Genomic DNA, 19,264 nt, shown 5'->3' on the forward strand with positions numbered 1-19,264 from the left:
TCAAATGTGTGTTAAAGTTTCTTTCACTTCCAATTTGTAGATTATGGTTTATAGAACAATTTTGGTTAGAGTGTCAAGACAGTAGATTGAAGAAAAATATATTTTTGCCCTATTTCCAAAATGACCAAAATCGGAATTGTGTTTTTTGAACAATGTCTTAGTTTTCCCCACAACTGCTGTGTAATATATATATATTTTTATTGCTATATCAAGTCAATACTGTGTGGGGAATCAATTGGAGTCAAATATTTGTTTTGAATATTATGATATTTCACACAATGAGACAATAACATGGTTATTACATTCAGCCCTTCACAACAAGGGTGCAGGAAGACTGGGAACTAGGCAGTGGGCACAAATATTGTGGGCACCTCAATGTTAAGTTGGATGAAATTATTGCTGTGTGTGGTTCTATATGGGCTGAGTCAATAATTTTGACAAATAATAGCATGCAGCAACGTCTAAACATTTATATATATATATAGACCTTTGTATATTTTTTTTCCCTTTTTTCTTTTTTTTTTTTTGAATAGCCAAAAGTATAAAAAAAATATGATTAAAAAAAGAACTAAAAAAGAACTATGTAGTTCATTTTGGGGAACCATGAACTTTAGTTCATAATGGGGAATTATGAACTAAAAATGAACTAGTTCATTTTAGAAGTTCTGAACTTGAACTTGAACTAGTTCGTTTTTAAAGTGAACTTTCCCAACACTGGCATTAATAGGCCTATCCAAGTCCCATTCATTCATCATTCCAAACATCCTCAGTACAAAAGGGCCCCAATGTAAACAAGCCATATTGTGCTTTCTTGGGTTTAAATCCTTTAGTAGACCTTGTATCTGAACTGTACTGTACTACTCCTATGCGAACAGCTAATAAAGTACTCATAGTCATAGCCACAGTGGGTCTATTATTACCCTCCTGTTATTAATATCTTGCTCACTAATAATACTAGTCATCACACAGCTCTCTTCAGCTGTTGAAAACAACAGCCACATGATGACACGAATCTGGGTGTTGTCTCTGTCCACACCGACCCAACCGAGCAATGTCATGATGTCACCTCACCATACATATACATTGCAACATTTCGCCTTTCGTCAACCAAATATCGATACAACACAACATCATAACTGTTAACGTCGTCGCCCATTGGGACCGCCCGGGGCGCTAAAATACGCGTCTCCTTCCTTCACGTCTGCCCTAGTGTCTACATTCAGTCTGTCAGTCTGACAGGAGCATGCTAGGTTGCTGAAGCTAGCCACTCCAGTCATCGAGCGGTTTTAAACCGAAGACGTCGCCCGCAACGACAGACAATCAGATTAACAAAGTTCATCAGCGATACTAGAAGGGACATGTCATTGTCACAGCGGTTGGTGCAGTAATGAAAAGTGCTGTTTTATAGGCGTCAACTTACATGGGCGCTGAGAGAGGATTGTGTTGATGACCGTTAATTTCTCTCCTGGCGGAACACTCCCCAAGATGATGACGTCAAACAGCGTTGCGCGTACGCAATGTACGTACGTCGGACCACGCGCATCATCAACAACACCAACCACACAGCATCCTCCATCCAGACCTCCACCCATAAACACCAACCACACAGCATCCTCCATCCAGACCTCCACCCCCATAAACACCAACCACACAGCATCCTCCATCCAGACCTCCACCCCCATAAACACCAACCACACAGCATCCTCCATACAGACCTCCACCCATAAACACCAACCACTACCACACAGCATCCTCCATCCAGACCTCCACCCATCAACACCAACCACACAGCATCCTCCTCCAGACCTCCACACATAAACACCAACCACACAGCATTCTCCATCCAGACCTCCACCCATAAACACCAACCACACAGCATTCTCCATCCAGACCTCCACCCATAAACACCAACCACACAGCATCCTCCATCCAGATCTCCACCCATAAACACCAACCACACAGCATCCTTCATCAGACCTCCACCCATCAACACCAACCACACAGCATCCTCCTCCAGACCTCCACCCATAAACACCAACCACACAGCATCCTCCATCCAGATCTCCACCCATCAACACCACACAGCATCCTCCTCCACCACCCAGACCTCCAACCACACAGCATCCTCCATCCAGACCTCCACCCATCAACACCAAACTACCAGTGGTGGAAAAAGTACTCAAATTCTTTACTTAAAGGAGTAGTTCACCCCCAAAATGACTTTTTTTCTATTGATTACTCATGCCATGGAGAGTAGAGCTCAATAATATTTTTGGGTTTTTGTCACATTCCTAAGACAAAAATTTGATTCGAGTAAATTTACCCCCATTCGTTCCGGATGGGGACCCGTTTCGAAACGGGTCCCCATCCGGAACGAATGTGGGTAAATTTAGTGTTATCACATTTTTGTCTTAGGAATGTGACAAAAACCAAAAATATTATTGAACTCTACTCTCTCCATGGCATGAGTAATCAATAGAAAAAAAGTCATTTTGGGGGTGAACTACTCCTTTAAGTACAAATATCAATACTGCTTTATAGAAATACTCTATTTACAAGTCTGGATTTCAAAGTACAAGTCTGGATTTCAAAATGTACTTGAATAAAAGTAAGAAAGTATTGGTATCAAAATGTAGAAGTAAAAGTACAAAATATTTGAAAATAGCAGATCTACAAGCTCACAACGTGTCGTGATGTGACGCGTTTTGAGCTTGAGATCAGCTATTTTCAAACAGCCTAGGTATAAAATAGGGCTAAAGTGGTTTATGTATGTTTTATATTATATTATACTTTACATCTGCAAAGTAACTAGTACCTAAAGTTTTCAAATAAATGTGGAGTAAAAGTACAACAATTGGATCCGAGATGTAGTGGAGTAGATGTAAAAGTATTGGAAATTGGAAATACTCAAGTAAAGTACAAATACCTCAAAATTGTACTTAGGTACAGTACTTAAGTAAATATAGCCTACATAGTTACTTTACACCACTGCAAACAGCACAGCATCCTCCTCCAGACCTCCACCCATCCAGGTGAGTCAGGAGTCATGGAGGAGGCTGTGAATGATTGATGATGCATGGAGAGTGGAGGACAATGGAGTTGAGGTGATTAATGATGGCTTTTATCAATTACAAACGACCACACATCCTTAAAATGACTCAGGCCTCAAGAACAAAGTTAGAAAATTCAAAAGTGTGTGATTTTCTTTTTCTTTTTCTTTTTTTTTTACAAAAAACACAAATACAATACAATCAAGTGAGTGACAAATGACAATTATCAATTGATTACCACGGAAAAAACAAACAAACATGGGGAAACATCAGGGAGGTATATACAGTATGCAGGTGATGTCACATACTAAAGGTAGGCTACATTCCAGTCACTGGAATTGAATTATCTTACATGTAAAAATTATACAACGAATGAAGGTTTAGGACAGTAATGATTCCTAGGGTCATATAATAGGAACAGAGTGCAAATGGGCCCCCAGTGGGGTATTACCGAGTATTACTTTGGACAATAAGTGAAACTGAGGAAACTGTGGTTGACTTTATTACCAGTAAATAAAGTCAGCATGGTTATCAAACCCTTGGGCAGGAAAGCAGTTTTGGGCATTTATTTTGGGAGCCACTGGTATTGTGTAAAAATAAGGAGCCAGTGGGAAGTCTTGAAAGACAACTGGGCCAGGAATGATGATTATATTTGAGTTTACAATTAAGATTTATAATGTTTGGCATTGAATGTTGAAACATAAATAAAACGACAATAAACCTTCAGATTAGTTGGAAAACAATCCTAACGATTATGCTAGATTATGCTAGTAAACTCAAATAATTGCAATCAAGCAATTATTATGTAATAATTGAAACAGGGTTAATTGTTGTCATTTTATTGTAAATGTGGGGTGCTATATGGAAACAGTGAATACTGTGTGGTATTTGTTGTTGTAACTGATCAGAAGTTACTTTTGGTGTTTTAATGGAGGGAGCTCCACTTGTAAATATGATATAAGGTTGCTGTGGTCGCATCTGTTTTTTGGTTTTGGTTTTTAGTAATTGGGAGTAATGTGTTGGTTGAGGAATGGTATTGCAGCAATACTTGGAAAGTCCAATTGCAATTCCACCTCTAGCCACAAGATGGCACATCATACATTTACCTGGATTATGCATGATCCAGTGTCAATCTTAGCACTGACAAGCCACAGCACAAAGACAATGAACAATAGCCAACTTTTTATAATACATTTTATTGTCATTGATGCTGATGAAAGGGCTGGTTAAAATATATAGGGTATATAAGTGTAATAATAACAATACATTATTATTATTATTATTATTATAACAACAATAACAACAACAATGGTATAAATGTGTTCTTTCATTTTCATGAAAACAAAGAAGCATATAAAACTAGAAAAAGTGCACCTCGGAGCACAGGTATCCACCAAGTCAGGTAGGTTATTGTGGACAGCAATGTTAATTGTTATACGCCAGGCCTGGCCCTGGCGCAGACGAAAACGTATTATCCTGAGTATAGGTTGCAAAGGCAATAATTTAATTTCCATGTTCAACATTGTATCCCTCAAGAGAACTCTCTTGTGAAATATAAAACATTTACAGTGCCCTGACTGGTAAATGAGCAATGTTGTCTATAAAGACGCAATTGAAAGCTTACAGATGATCTGTGAGATCATCATCATCATCAGACCAGTCTTCCTGATGCATAGTTACTGAGATCTCTGACTTGTCCATGTTGTTTCCTTCTTCCTGATGTCCAGTGTTTGGGTGTTGGTGGGGAGTCTGATCAGTAGCCTTGGGTGACTGCATTGACTCCTCACCTTGGACATTATCTGCAGAGGAAGAGGTTTTGAGTGTCTTTGTGTCACTGTCTCCTAGAGGGATGTCTGCTCCCACATTGTGTGTGCAAGAGGGAGATGGCAGCGTAAACAGACTTCCCACTGCAAGGTGACCGTGATGAAAGGCATTGTCAATGGTGTGCCTTAGGTTGATGCTGGGAGATGGGGCATGCATGTCAACCTCTATGAGGGAAAGAATACATTCACGTGGTCCACCTACTCTGTGCCACAGTAGCGCACCCTGAGAGTCACAACTGCTACTGGGAAGATGGCCTGTTTTGTTGTCAGAAACAATTGTCATAGATTGGTCATCATAAGCGCGCATTGTGTTGTTGCTCAGGCGCAGTTTATACCTCGCCCAGTTGTTTGGCATTAGATTTTCCCAGTTTTCTTCTGATTTCCTAAATGGTCCTTTTCTAGTGTTTTTCAAGAATGTACCCCACCAACTTTCATGCTCTGATAACTCTGGCCTGCGCTGCCAACGACCGCTTCTTGAACGGCTTCTATGGGGCGTCCAGAAGATCCAAGATCCCAAAACAAGCAAGGAGAATGCCCAAGCTAATTCAAGAATTCTGGCCCAGAATTGGCTAAGCCACCAACCCCAACCAAAACGCCTCCAGTTTCCCAGTAGCCCATAAAGCCAAAGTACACTGCACATGTGAAGGCCACAGCAGAGAACCCCTATGACAGAGCACGCTGCTGTTACCCGCCTCACACGGGTCTCAGTCATTTGTGGAGCCCCCCACTGAGGTACGGAGGTCCAGGAATGTAAACGTGACACAGAGCGAATGAAGACCCCAATACAGAATGATAGTCCCCAGAAAACTGAGAGGGTCTGTAGCAACAGAGGGAAGGCAGAAGAGAAAGGTGGGGACAGTAGGTCAGCTAATAACAGCATACTGCAATGACACACAACAAGACCTCCAACCATCCTGGGTTGCTGCAGTTTCAAGGGCAAAAGAACAAGCTTCACGCCTCTTAATGCAACCAGAGTCAGGGCAACCTGTGCCCAGAGGAGAAGCTGTAGGGCCGTGTTATGGAGCGCTGCAAGAACGGGACGAGACAGGATCTGACGTGTGCCGTAAGGATCAAGCAGAAGCAGAACAGCACGAAGAACACCGGTCAACAGCAAGAGTCCATTAGCCAGGCTCAAGGCATCACAGAGGGGGTGAAGAAGAGTGGACGCACCTGCTATTCCCAAAACGGCAATGCCGGCCAGTAATATAAAAAGACCGGCAGACCCAAACACATGAAGTTCCCAGGCAAAAGCCAGTGTTCGTCTCATATCATCCCAGAGCAGATTAGTGCCATTAGGGTTTGTTAGAACTGCACAGGGACTGATGCCATGTGCACAGGGAGCTCCAGGACGTGACACTTTGTAGTTTATTATGGATTGAAACACGTCATACTGTATGCGAGGGTCAGGACCATGTTTGCCTAAAAGAGAGAAAGAGAAGATTTCAGTTACAAAATTAGCAGAAAGCAATCGATTTTGTCTCCCAATTACATGATTACATCTGTTTGCCATATGCATTATGGCAAACTTTATGCACAGGTACTACATTTGAGGATGCTCTTTTATTTTTCTCTTTGCTCTTTTGTCTTTTGTACTCTCTTTCTTTTCTCAAATCTTTCTACGTCTTATTATTATTATTATTACCCATTTAGATTATTATTTTTTAGATGTGGTTTGCTGTTATTATATTGTTTGCTGTTATATACCACTGCATTGTCTGAAGGATGCCAAACAAAAACTAGTTTTACTCTTATGTACCTGTACAAAAGACGTAACAAACAATAAAGTACAACCTTGATTCCTTGAACCTTGTTTGAACCTGGCTTTGCCTCCTCACCATTACACAAGGGTCAATCATGGTTAATAACCAGAACCAGTTAATAACCAGAACATGTCCAAAGATATGGCACCGATAATCACAATGAGCATAAAATATGGCATTAAAGGTAGGTTCAGTAGTGGTATTTTGGGGGTTAAAGGTTAGGCAGGTAATCCTTATTCTGATAGTAATCATTGTTTTAGACAGAGCGTTTGTTCAATAACAGACATCACGTATCATAAAAAAAGAATCTTGACCAGGCAGCAATACGGGTCTGTACAGAATATAGAGCTACTGGTATTTAACAGCTATTTATACAATTATAATATAATAATAATGACTTACATCATGATTAGTAATTTTGATGACGTTATTTAAGTAATAATACCGTGGAATATTGTAAAGATTTTCTCCACAAATAAGCACTAAAGTTTATTTAATTTTCTTTTTTTTTTTTTACATCATATTAAGGTCATAAAAATGAAATTTCCCCTAAACCATAACTTGTTGACTTACCGGTCAAAAGGTCCTTATTTTCTATGGGTGGGTGACTTCCATCGTTTTGCTCATCGACTGTCAACTTGGCATCTCCCATTGATGTTTCCTCATTAGAGTAGAAATACCCTGAAGTCTCAATAATCACAGTGTCATGTTGGTCAGGTTCTTCCTGGTCATGATGAGCCTCTAAAATGGGCTCACCTACAGTCGATGTGTAGATGTTAATAGATAGGTTTGACTTTTGTGAGGCCTCAACCCCATGTGCACTACTGTCCACAGGACCATCAGTGCTCTGTAACTCTGATATTACTTCACTTGTCAGATCATCCACGACGTTGTTTCTACTAGTGTGCTGAATCGTAGAGACTGCATCAGAGCTGCCTATAGAGGTTAAAGCTCTGACACTTCCTTTTGAGGACTGAACCAATGCGAGAACAATGAAAACCAATGTTGAAAAGGCCATTGTTTGACACAGTATGCGGGTTGAAATCCCAAGACCTGGATAGAAACAAATACACAAAAGAGAGGGAGAGTTACAACATGTTGTTTTTGTGGGTGACAATGTAGATGAGACGTGACTCTTTTGAATCTTTGTGTCAGGATTCAGGATACAATATCAATATCTACTTGAAACATCTTGATCTGTACACATCTGCAAAGTTCAGGTTCAGTTTTCATCCTTTTTTAACAAACATTTTTATCTCCTTTCTAGATGTGCAAGCCAGCATAATTGTCTTTAATGGTTTGACTTGGTGAAAAAGACAAAAAATATATAATGAATTCACTCAATATCAAATTGATTCACAGTTAATGTGAATGGAATCACAATTAATGTGGCCAGTACTGACCCAATAGCCATACAATACAATATTAAATCAAATCAAATATTCAAACTATTATTATTATTATCACTGAGTTACTAAAAGTAAACTTTCATAATGGACCTAGATGGTGAATAATTGACAGCAGTACTTGATACATGATTTACTGTATATAAACATTTTTAATTTACCATTGATTTCACCATTACCATTGCATGATAACAGTCTACTTCAAAAACTGCAACACAGCTATTATAAAGGTCCACAAATTGGAGCCTTGTTTTGCAGTACTTACAATACAATATTTTTCCCCCACCTTTTTTAGGCTTTTGTCAAAATTATCCGGCACATTTGCAGGCTATTTTCACTAACTAATACAAAAATAATAGGCTACTCACATGTGTCGCATGCAAATTCCTTGTCTTCTCTCTTGTCTTTAGCATGCAGCTATAGCATGCATTCTACTGATGCAATGTGAAAGTGTGTAAATATCAGAGTTCGCATACGCCTTAGAATGTAGGGCATTAGGAGTATCACCATGAGGGTAGAACTCACTAGTGAGATTGCTGTGAGTCATTATACCTCAAGCTTAGCTGACGTCTTGGTCCAAATACTGCACACACAGGTTGCTTGATTGACAGCCTCCCATCTTGTCACCTGCACTAAGAAACAAGATCTGAACACAATCACTACTTTTTAAGAACTTTTGTATAATATAGCTTATACAGTAGATGTGTATTTTGATTAACTTTTGTTTATTTAACAAATTAAGAAGAAGTCAATGAGACTTTCCTACCTTTCGCTATCGCTGACAGATTGTGTTTAATCTCCTTAGTCTGAACTCTAAATGGATTACATTAGGATTCTTAGCACAGTCAGTCACATCAAGAGATAGGTCAAATGCACCTGTGCACATGCAGCGCTGCAGGCCATGCATGCATTATGCATTATTATACCAAGTCATTAGACAACCATCTAATAAATTCTTCAATCAATCAATCAATAAATCATCCAAATGTGCTCATCCAAAAGATGTCATAAAGTGTGGTGGTTTTCAAACATTTTCATAGAAGGTCCATTATTAATTCAGCATTTGAGCCACGGACCACCATTTGATGAGATTTAGCCTCTCAGAACCAAAACCTTTTCATATTTTGTTATTGTTGGATAAGATTTTGCCCACAAGTCCAGGCTGTATTGATGTTGGTATAGGAGAGATAACAGGCCAACGTTGATCAAAATAACAATTCTTCTACTTTTGTAGACTTCTCATAAATTCAGTAATGCAGATGTTTGACAATAATGTAATACTCGAGAGTGTAAAATGAAACCAAATGGACATGTAAAGTTCCATTTGGTTTCAATTTACACTCTCAGGAGTTAAAGAGCTATAAGGCATGGGTCTCCAGGGGAGCGGCCCAGGGACCAAATGCGGCCTGATGACAAATGTTATCTGGCCTGCGGCGTCATTCCTAAATTGTACTATAAACGGCACAAGCACTGTCAAACAAGAATATTTTATAGTATAATTTGTCAGGATTCCTTGTTCCCTGTTGTCTAGCTCATTCTGAAGGGGCCAAAGAAAGGCTATTTTGTTGTATTTTTTTTTTTTTTTACCTTGCACACCTGGTTACATTTGGTAATGTGAGTTATTATTGTTCAGAGCACACACCTGACAAAAGACCATTGATATTAAATATTGATGATGATAGTTTAATAAAATATTGTAATTGCGGTGCATATGTATGTGACTTTGTTATGGTCTGACCAAAAGTACATTTCGTCAGTAGATATAGTCGGCCCTTGGGTGTTTGAATATTTTCTAATGTGGCCCCCTTTGAAAAAGGTTTGGACACCCCTGCTATAAGGGTTCATTTGATTACCAACCATACCAACTCTCCATCATTTAGCTGGGGACCACCTGGAACCTTCTCAAGGACCACTGGGGGTCCCCAGACCACTGATTGAGAACCACTGTCAAAATAAGTAGTCTATCTATTGATGTTGTTTTTCCATAAAGGTGTGTGTAAAGACAATAATGTATAGTAATCGATTGTAGAATCACAGAAATCCAAAAGGGGGATGTCAGCCATAGGCCATAGGGAATTAACTCTTTCTCGCGTCTCGAAGACTCCTCTGTGACCTATACAAAGGACGCATCTCTCCGGTCCACCTTAAGAGGAGCAAGAAGCCGCCAGTTGTGAGGGAGGCCCTCAGTGGCACATGCCTGGCGCTTTAAGGCAGACTGCCGAAGTTAGATTTCTGTTAAAGGTACATGCATTCAAAAGGCTGCGAGGTGTCAAACCGGGGCTAAACTACTTCCAAATAACGCAGAATCCAGATGTAGTATACCTATATGTTAAGGCCAGTCATTTGAAGTCAACATAATGCTGAATAACAAGATAATCTACCTCAGACTTGAGTTTTCAAGAGTTCTCTAGTGATGAAAGCCATTTGGATCTGTGCTTGTGTCTGGTGTATACTGAGCTTTTTGGTCCTGATGCTGATTGACTGTAATAGGCTATTACCATAAATGTTATAGACCTACCTCTCATCTAGGCTATTATGATTCTGTCTTAAGCAATATAATATAGCCTATAACTTGAAGAATTATATATATATATATATATATATATATATATATCATGGTATTGATGCACGGAAATCTATCATTAAAAAAAGATTACTCTTATTTAAAATACACACACACACACACACACACACACACACACACACACACACACACACACACACACACACACACACAATTCTTCTTCTATAAGTCATAGGCTATATTATATTGCCAAGGGTGTAAATGAATCATAACATAATAGGCTATGTTATTTTTGCTGCTATCTATCCATGTCCATGTTCACATGCATCATCATTATCAAATGCGGTGAGGCCCCTACTGGAGAGACAGCGGTGTTTGGCAGCCAGTAGGGCCTACTATTACTTCCGTCATTTTATCAGTATTTTCCTGGGTCTGATTCTGATCTACAGTGAATGGTATTGCATGTGTTTCAGGCTTTATGGTGGTAATAGTGACACTTCTGGAGACTACCGCTGGATGACCGCGTCCGTTCTTTGCTACCTGGTAAACTTAACATTAATGTCCTTTTTTATCGAAGCTTATGGTTAGGTCGGACCAACATTATAATAAGCACACGTAGTAGTAGAGAGACCTCGCCAGCTTGCTGCTGTTCTTAACTGTATTGCAGTCAAATTACTGCATCGTTTTTGCTCCATTAGATCAGATTGTGGCTTCAACGACATCGTAGCGACGTTAAATGTCATGCGGGTGGTCGTGGCTGTTTGATGATTATCCGTTTTTCGGCTTTTTTATTTTTTAAACGCCGTGCCTTGGCGGAAAGGAGAGGATTTGGTTTTATTTAAGGTAGCATGAAAGGATCCGGACCCGTCAGGCTAGCTAGCTAGCTAACACAGTCAGCTATTAATTCAGTTTACACTTGGGTGGAAAGCATTGGGTCGTTGTATTTATGCTTATTAGCTCATTAAAAAGGGGGTTCTAGTTGATTAAAGTCGTCTTTTGATTGCCTAAATTGCCCCCTTGACGTTAGATGGCAAGCTAACTAGTAATCTGGCTTGTGGCAAAAATAAATACCTTGCTAACATTGCTATGCTAATTTGCTAGTAGATACTATTGTTTGACAGTCGGCATGTCCTGATGTTGGTACCCTGTCGTTTTTAACCAGAAGAAAGTCAGCTTTAACGATTTGGCACAGCTAATTTAACAGATTCTAGTTGTGATATTTGGGGTTAAATGTACTATAATAAAGCTGGCAAAGAAAAACAAGTGTGCACTGTGATGTAGTACAACTTTGGAACTTGACACATTCACTTTGCCCCTTGGGACCATGGTTGGTGATGGCTTCACTGCAGGCTGCAATGAATTGAATTATGAGGTCATTCATTCACAGTTTTATCCTAATATCAGTGTTAATTACCAGGATGATTAGACTATGCTCCATTAAACACAGTGGGTGAACCCCAGTCCCCCCACCACTGCTGTGTATGTATGCTTTTTAAGGTTGTGTAAGTAATATAATATAATAATATATAATACAACCCCTCATCTTATCTGTGTTTTTCTTTTTCTTTTCTTCTCCAGGCTAAACTGACTTGCGATGAATGACCAAGAGAGTGGCGTGGTCTCATTTGATGAGTACGTGCGACAGAAGGCCCGCAATGTCCCCCAGCACCGGATGAAGGAGTTCCTGGAGTCCCTGGCGAAGGGACCCGAGGTGCTCCAGGAGTTCAGCCAGCAGGGTGACACAGCCACCACCACCACCATGGTGTACCATCAGGGCACCAACTGTGTCTACACCGACAGCACAGAGGTGGCCGGGTCTCTGTTGGAACTGGCTTGTCCGGTAAGAGCGGGCCTCCTTTATTTGGTTACACCCCGCCACTCTGACATCAGTGACATGTCTCCTTTCCGACATGTCTCCATTCCGACACTAACCCTATCTCTAACCCTTACCCTAAACTTAACCCCTATGGAAGTCAATTTCGGAGTGGCGACATGTCGGAATGGAGAGCGACACTCCCTTTATATCCCCCTGTTGTTGGTGGGCTTTTTGGGAGGATAGTTTTGTCATTCTCAAGAGTTGCTGCTACTGTATACAACCCACGTCATTCCATTTCATTCTGATATAGGTACAGGTGACATCTTCAGATATTTCATCTCAGCTGCATCATGAGCAGATTGTGCAGGTTAGTTTGCTGTTATTAAGAGATACCGGCTTGTCGGCGCACAACCGCGCACATACACGGTTGCCGCTTGACAGACACTGCAGTTATGGTTGCCACTCTGAGAAATTACAATTAGTCTTTACTTTGGGGTTGCCGCTGTAATTGGTCTGCTCCTTTTCCCTATCCACCAAATCTTAAACGCAAATAGCCGATCTAACATGCTCCACAACGTGTCAAAAGGGAGCACTAAAACTAAACTGTGTGTACAAGCTGATGTACCGTGTTCGAATATTTCTCTGAAAGGTTAGTATGAGCTGAGATGATGTCAAGGTTTGTTTGTGTTTGTGTTTCTTTTTTACTAAGTTACATAATTTCACTCTAAGGCCCCTACCACATGACGCTGGGTAGATCCATGCACGGGGAGGTACATCCACGGGTTGCCCATGGGTGTCCACATGCAAACGCATGAAACGGGGGTTGTAAACAAACAAGTTCAAAAACTCCTGCCGCAGTGCATTTTTCTTACACAGCCGTTTTTATTTTGCCGCATGGACACCATAAACGGTGAAGTTCTTTGCCTGGTTAGTCACCTTGTGCTCCTCCTTGTTACGATGGTCTCTGTCCATATTATGAGGAGCCCATTAACGAGTCGTTAAGAGAGCTGTCTTGTTAAGTAACAGAGCTTCTAGAATAGCTACGCTAGGATTCCTAGCCTATATCCTAAGCGATAGTGTAGAGAAGCGTACGTTATCTTCTCATTCATACAACTGGATTCAATCAATCAACAGACTAACTCGATTATATTCTTTTGCTGCTATTTTGTTTTTAAATTTATACCACGATGCCTGTAATAACTCCAGGACAAAGCCTTCTTTGTGCTACAGAAGTTTGAAGCGCAGTAACCGGAAATCTCGCCTCGGTTCCTCTCCCCTCCCCTGCTCTAGAAATAGTTCTCAAATGTTTATGAAATGAATGTTTAATTAGCAATTGTGCATGTTAAAGTGTTGAAGATTGTGAAACTTGGGCAATGGCATAGTCACATAGCCTATAGATATAGCTGCGCTGTGTGAACAGGGGGACACAGACTTTTAACAGGTTTAGGCATAGGCTACACAGAGCTGGATATTTCATAGATCCCGGTTTTTCAGATATCCACATAGAAAAATATCTAGGTCCACACGGAGCTGGATATTTCATATATACAGTTTTTTCAGATATCCACATAGAAAAATATCTAGGTCCACACGACAAAGATATCTAGGTCTAACAAGCACACACACAGTAAAGTCTTCAGAGATATCCGGGTTCCCTGTCTACACGGATCCAGTGAATCGGATATTTTTCAATCTCTCCACTTATTTATCCGGTTTTAAAAATATCCAGCTTCGTAGCCGAAATATCCAGCTTCGCGTGGCTGCAAGCCCCAAACGCATAAAAAAATGTCTAGCTTCAGAAATATCCAGCTACGTGTAGCCGGCGCCTAATAGCGTTTTCCATTGTCATGTGGGCAAAGAGATAGATTTCTCTACACAGGGCCGTGTGGAGGTGTAGAGGTTTCAAGACGAAGGCGGAAATCCACAGGGACTTTCCTCGTGTGGATCAGCTATAAATTTGTGCTTTGATGTTATGGCAAAATAGTTTGATTGGAATCAATGCTTTTATGCTGTCTGTCAACATAAGTAAGAGTTAAGACAATTATTAACAAGCATACCGAATTATTAATGCATACGCATTTTGTGTGTTGTATTTGTTTGTTCCAGGTTCAGATTCAGGGACAGCAGGGACAGGTGCTGCAGGTGGCCAATCCCTCTCAGCAGGAGCTGCAGGCCCTCTCTGCTGGAGGGCAGCTGGTACAGCAGGAACTCACAGAGGAGCAGCACCAACAGGTACTGTTTTATTACAGGGTTCCCACGGTCCGCTCAATAAAAATAGCTATGCATTGTCTTTGGTTATTGATTTTGTTAATACCTCTGAAATGACAAATTAAACACGGGCCAAATTGTCAAATATAGAGAGGCAGAAATTGTGAAAATAGCCGATCTACATGCTCACAACGCCTCGCGTTGCGAGGCGTTGTGAGCATGTAGATCTGCTATTTTCATAATGGAATCGTGTTATACAAAATTCCTCAACTCTTAGTGCTCGACTCGTCAGGGTGCCGGCTTGCCGGGTCCCCAGTTAAAACATGATTATTTCGGGGGTCACGGCCTGAAAAGGTTGAGAACCACTGGCATACACTACCTGTCTTTGGGCATTGCGCATAGGAGTAAGCGAACTGTTATTGAGCTGAATTATTGTTATATAGACCTGGAAATTGGGTTAAATATTCTGGAAAAGTTTTGGAAATGAATTGGTAAAAATGTGTGGGAACCCTTTTATTAACTTCATTACCCATGTCAAGTACAACCATGTGATGCACATGTCTGTCTGTCTTGGCTTCTCAAAGATCCTGAAAACCGAATGATTGTTTTTTTTTCACAGATACAGGCTCAACTGGTAGCAGCCGGAGCCAGTGGACAGCAGATACACTTGTCGAGTGGCCAACACATCCAGCTACAAGACGGTCAACTTTTTCAACTGCAAGGCGGCCAACAGATCCACCTTCAAGGTGGCCAACACTTCCAACTGCAAGGGGGCCAACATTTCCAGCTGCCGGGCGGGCAGCAGATCCAGATCCAGACCATAGAGGCGATGTCTCCTTCCCAGCAGCAGGGCTCTCCCAGGGAGACAGACAGGAGGTCAGGCCCCACTGTCCTCCAGCCCGCCAAGAAGCGCAAGGTGGACATGCCTCTGTCGGTGTCCTACGCCGTACCACAGGGTCAGCAGGTGTCCGGTGGTCAGCAGGTGGTCCTGGCCATCCCTCAAGGACAAGGACAGCAGCAGAGCTACGTGTCCATACGGCCCGATCTGCTCACCGTTGACAGCACTCAGGTTTACAGCACAGGAACAATCACAGGCCCCACCGGGGAGACCTGGACCATACCTGTGTACTCCAACTCACAGCAGCAGGGAGTCACACACATTGCCATCCCCCAGGACGCGTACAGTACAGTTCACGTCGCTGCCACCCAAAACAAGGACAAAATGGCATCCAACTCCTCGTCGAGGACACTCTCTGCTGCGACACAGGAGGAGATCGTACAGACCCTGTTCCCGGCACAGTTCATGAACGGGAACATTCACATCCCCGTAGCTGTGCAGACAGTCGGAGGGTCATACAACACCACGCAGTCAGTACAAATCTGGGACCCAAATCAACACAACAGCCAAGGAGAAGAAGGACAAGAGCAGCAGCAGCTCCACCTGCAGGTTAGAACAGGAACTGCATCTTTTGCTTAACAACATTCTAGTTCTTAAATTTGTGGTCACACTCAGACGTTTTTAAAGGATATAATCTTTGTCATAAATTTTCCATTGTGAGTGTATGGCTAAGTCAATTTTGAAATGCTGACAACCATGTACAAGACAACTACCTGGACAAGTTGAGTTTTCTTAAAGGCACAAATATAAACGGATAACCACACTACCCAAATGTTAAAGTATCAGTGGAGACATTTTTATTCTCGTGATTGACTTGTGATTGGACTACCACTAAAAACAACAGAGAGGATTTTCCTGTAACCTTTTGGTAATGATTGGACGTTTGAGTTTCGTTTCTCTTAATATAAACACTTGAAACCAATTATTGTCTCCTACAGGGACAAGCAGAAACAGAGTCACAAGCTGAGCCTCCTGCAGAGCTTCTAGTCCCTATCTGTCTGAAGCCAGAAGAAGGCTTGGATGTCTGGCGCCTTTGGGTGCAGCGAAAAAATGCAGATCTGGAAAAGAAGGAGCAGAAAAAGCTTGCACCTATCGGCCGTAAGTTTACACACACACCGATTTGTCCCTGCAGTTAATTTACATGAAGAAAAAAACATACATTTCCTTGATGCCTTTGACTTAAATCTCCCTTTTCTTAATCATTTTCCTTGTTGTGCGTGTCCAGGTCGGCAGCCCTTGCGTTTCCAAGAGGACTTGGTGTCCAGTGCGGTAGCGGAGTTAAACGCTGGTCTAGCTATGATGACCCAGGAGGCACGAGGACTGGAGGAAGAGAGCTTTGAACCCGATGTCCTATATTACGTCTTCTTGTGTATACAAAAGGTTTGCATTCTTCCACACAAACATTGATTGACTCCTGTGTATTGTACACAGTAAGTTTTAACGTGTGCATTTCTCCGTTATAGTATCTCTCTGAAAATGGCCGTGTGGATGATGTTTTTTCCGATCCATACTACACACGCTTCGGTCAGTGTTTACACAAGATCTTAGAAGGTTGGAGACCCAACGTTCATCCTCTAGGTAAGCGATAATTAGCTTCTGTTTTCTACACAAAAAATGTTTATTTGTTAGCATGAATTTACTCACGAGTGCTCTTTTTTTAGGGTACTATATTCCAAGTCATGTGACCGAAGAGATGCTGTGGGAGTGCAAACAACTTGGAGCACATTCCCCAGCCACACTACTTACAACTCTAATGTTTTTCAACACTAAGTGAGTCTTCCGAACTGCAGGACCTGAAATCGTGTCTCATCGTCATCGGTCATGCCGGTGCCACGAATACATGGCTGTTTTGTATACGTTTCAGTGACTGCCCTGACAAAATGTTCTTCCTTTCAGGTATTTCCATTTGACAACAGTTGAGCAGCATATGAAGGTGGCCTTTTCTAAGGTGCTGCGACACACCAAAAAGAACCCCTCCAATCCCAAGGACAAAACTACCAGTATCCGCTTCCTAAAAGGACAAGGTCCACATCACGTTGGCCAAAAAGGTGCGCAATACTTTTGATTTTGTAGTTTTAGTCTTCCCATTGCTGACTGATGTTGACCTTTTGTGTGGCCTGTGTTTCAGTGTCTGACGATATGTATGAAGAGCAGGTTGAGGACCCTGAGAACCCTCTCCGTTGTCCCATTAAACTGTATGATTTTTACCTCTTCAAATGGTAAGTGGCCAAGTGTAGTGAGGACCAGTATTGGATAAGAATGCGGAAATCACAAGAGTTCAAATGTCCACAGACTGAGTTATAGCTCTAAAAAATAATCGCAAGGGCAATTTCAACCATATAGGTCTTGCTCAGGTCATTTTGCCTGATGTAGTCATATGGACGAAATGTGTCCCTTGTTTATTTTGGGAGCTATAACTGTATGCAGATATTTGACCTACTCTTTGGGTTCATTGTTTAACCATATAACCCGAACATCCCTATTTTGCTCTGTTATAACACTCTTTATTGAAGAAAATGGCAAATGACATCTAGAAGTTTAGCAGTTTTCCCTATAAATGTAGTGCTCAAGTGGTTAATGGCAATCTTGCAGTCCTTTCAGACCTGTACATGTTTTCCCCATGATGACTACAAAACTAAAATCCCACATTTCATCTTCAGCCCTCAGAGTGCAAAGGGACGCAACGATGCGTACTACCTGACGCCGGAGCCGGTTGTCGCACCCAACAGTCCCATATGGTACTCGAACCAGCCCATCACCGATCAACAAGTGGAGAGTATGCTTGCACGTATCGTTGTGGTGCGAGAGATTCAGGACGCCATCAACACAGCCGCTGTGCACGGGAACATGCAGCACTGAGAGCTGAGGACGGACTGAAGTCGTTGGAAATGGAACATCATACACTGACTGTTGACTCTATGCCGTATCCTCTTCTCTCTCCGTGAACTCAATTTATAATCTATCACAGGACTGTGTCGCTTGCCAAAATCCGGTAGTTTTTTTTGGCAAGTGACACTGTTTTACTACAGATTATAAATTGGGTTTTAGCCTAAAAAAGGAAACAAGTGAACGCATCTTTCAATTTTTCATCAAAGGGATTCGTCTGGCTCAGAAATAGATCCCTCTATGCTACACAGTACAGATGTCTCATTGTCATGACCAGTGGTGATGGACTGGAATCTTCTTTATGTTGGCCACATTAGGTTTTCTAAATTGTCACCTCGATGACCTTTGTCACCTTGATAACCTTTTGAAAAAGCTTTTCATCTGACCTGTGTCGGGTCACTATTGAACTCTTCAGGCTGCTGCTCTGTAACCTGGCTAGAAATGATTAATGTTGTAATGAAATCAGTCTTGTTGTCAATATTATAAGATTAGGACACTGACTTTTTTCATGTTAAGCTCACACTTCACGTTGTCTTAACTTCTGTCAGGCCCCAGAACACTTTCTTTCATAGACAATGGGGCCTGTGCTCACAACTTAAATTTTTTTTTATCCTGCATTTTGGAACCCCTGTATGTAATATAATGTTGAAAGCTGAAGAATGTGTGCCTGTTTTCTTTTCCCTCAAATTGAAACCGTAATAATTTGAACCTACGCATATTTGAGAAATGAAGCTGAACTATAGTTTTCAATCAGGTGATTCCCACACATTTTTACCAAGGAATTTCCAAAACCTTTCCAGGAATATATAACAATCATTCAGTGCAATAATGAGTCTCGTACTCCTATGTGCAATGCCCAAAGACTGGCAGTGTAGCAAAAATAAAGCGTGCAC

The 19,264-nt window shown here is 41.4% G+C and overlaps 2 protein-coding genes across 3 annotated transcripts; one reads left to right on the forward strand and one right to left on the reverse strand.

The window, feature by feature from the left end:
• Nucleotides 1-4,670: 4,670 nt before the first annotated feature.
• On the reverse strand, nucleotides 4,671-7,285 carry LOC308287026 (proline-rich transmembrane protein 3; the record flags this gene model as incomplete). The annotated part of the gene is made up of 2 exons (XM_080728147.1): nucleotides 4,671-6,292; nucleotides 7,207-7,285. The coding sequence occupies 2 exons, from the start codon at nucleotides 7,283-7,285 to the stop codon at nucleotides 4,671-4,673; spliced, it is 1,701 nt and encodes a 566-aa protein (XP_080584273.1).
• A 3,714-nt stretch (nucleotides 7,286-10,999) lies between these two features.
• On the forward strand, nucleotides 11,000-18,991 carry qrich1 (glutamine-rich 1). 2 transcript variants are annotated; one of them, XM_080729039.1, is made up of 12 exons: nucleotides 11,000-11,106; nucleotides 12,142-12,403; nucleotides 12,690-12,746; nucleotides 14,486-14,611; nucleotides 15,207-16,034; nucleotides 16,424-16,583; nucleotides 16,711-16,865; nucleotides 16,949-17,063; nucleotides 17,147-17,255; nucleotides 17,382-17,533; nucleotides 17,614-17,704; nucleotides 18,146-18,991. In XM_080729039.1, the coding sequence occupies exons 2-12, from the start codon at nucleotides 12,158-12,160 to the stop codon at nucleotides 18,342-18,344; spliced, it is 2,238 nt and encodes a 745-aa protein (XP_080585165.1). In that variant the 5' UTR covers nucleotides 11,000-11,106; nucleotides 12,142-12,157; the 3' UTR covers nucleotides 18,345-18,991. The 2 variants fall into 2 exon arrangements, with proteins under 2 accessions (XP_080585165.1, XP_080585166.1); XM_080729040.1 differs by lacking the exon at nucleotides 12,690-12,746.
• Nucleotides 18,992-19,264: the final 273 nt, after the last annotated feature.

Source organism: Nannobrachium achirus (assembly GCF_963921795.1).
Source record: "Nannobrachium achirus genome assembly, chromosome: 6".
Taxonomy (NCBI): Eukaryota; Metazoa; Chordata; class Actinopteri; order Myctophiformes; family Myctophidae; genus Nannobrachium; species Nannobrachium achirus.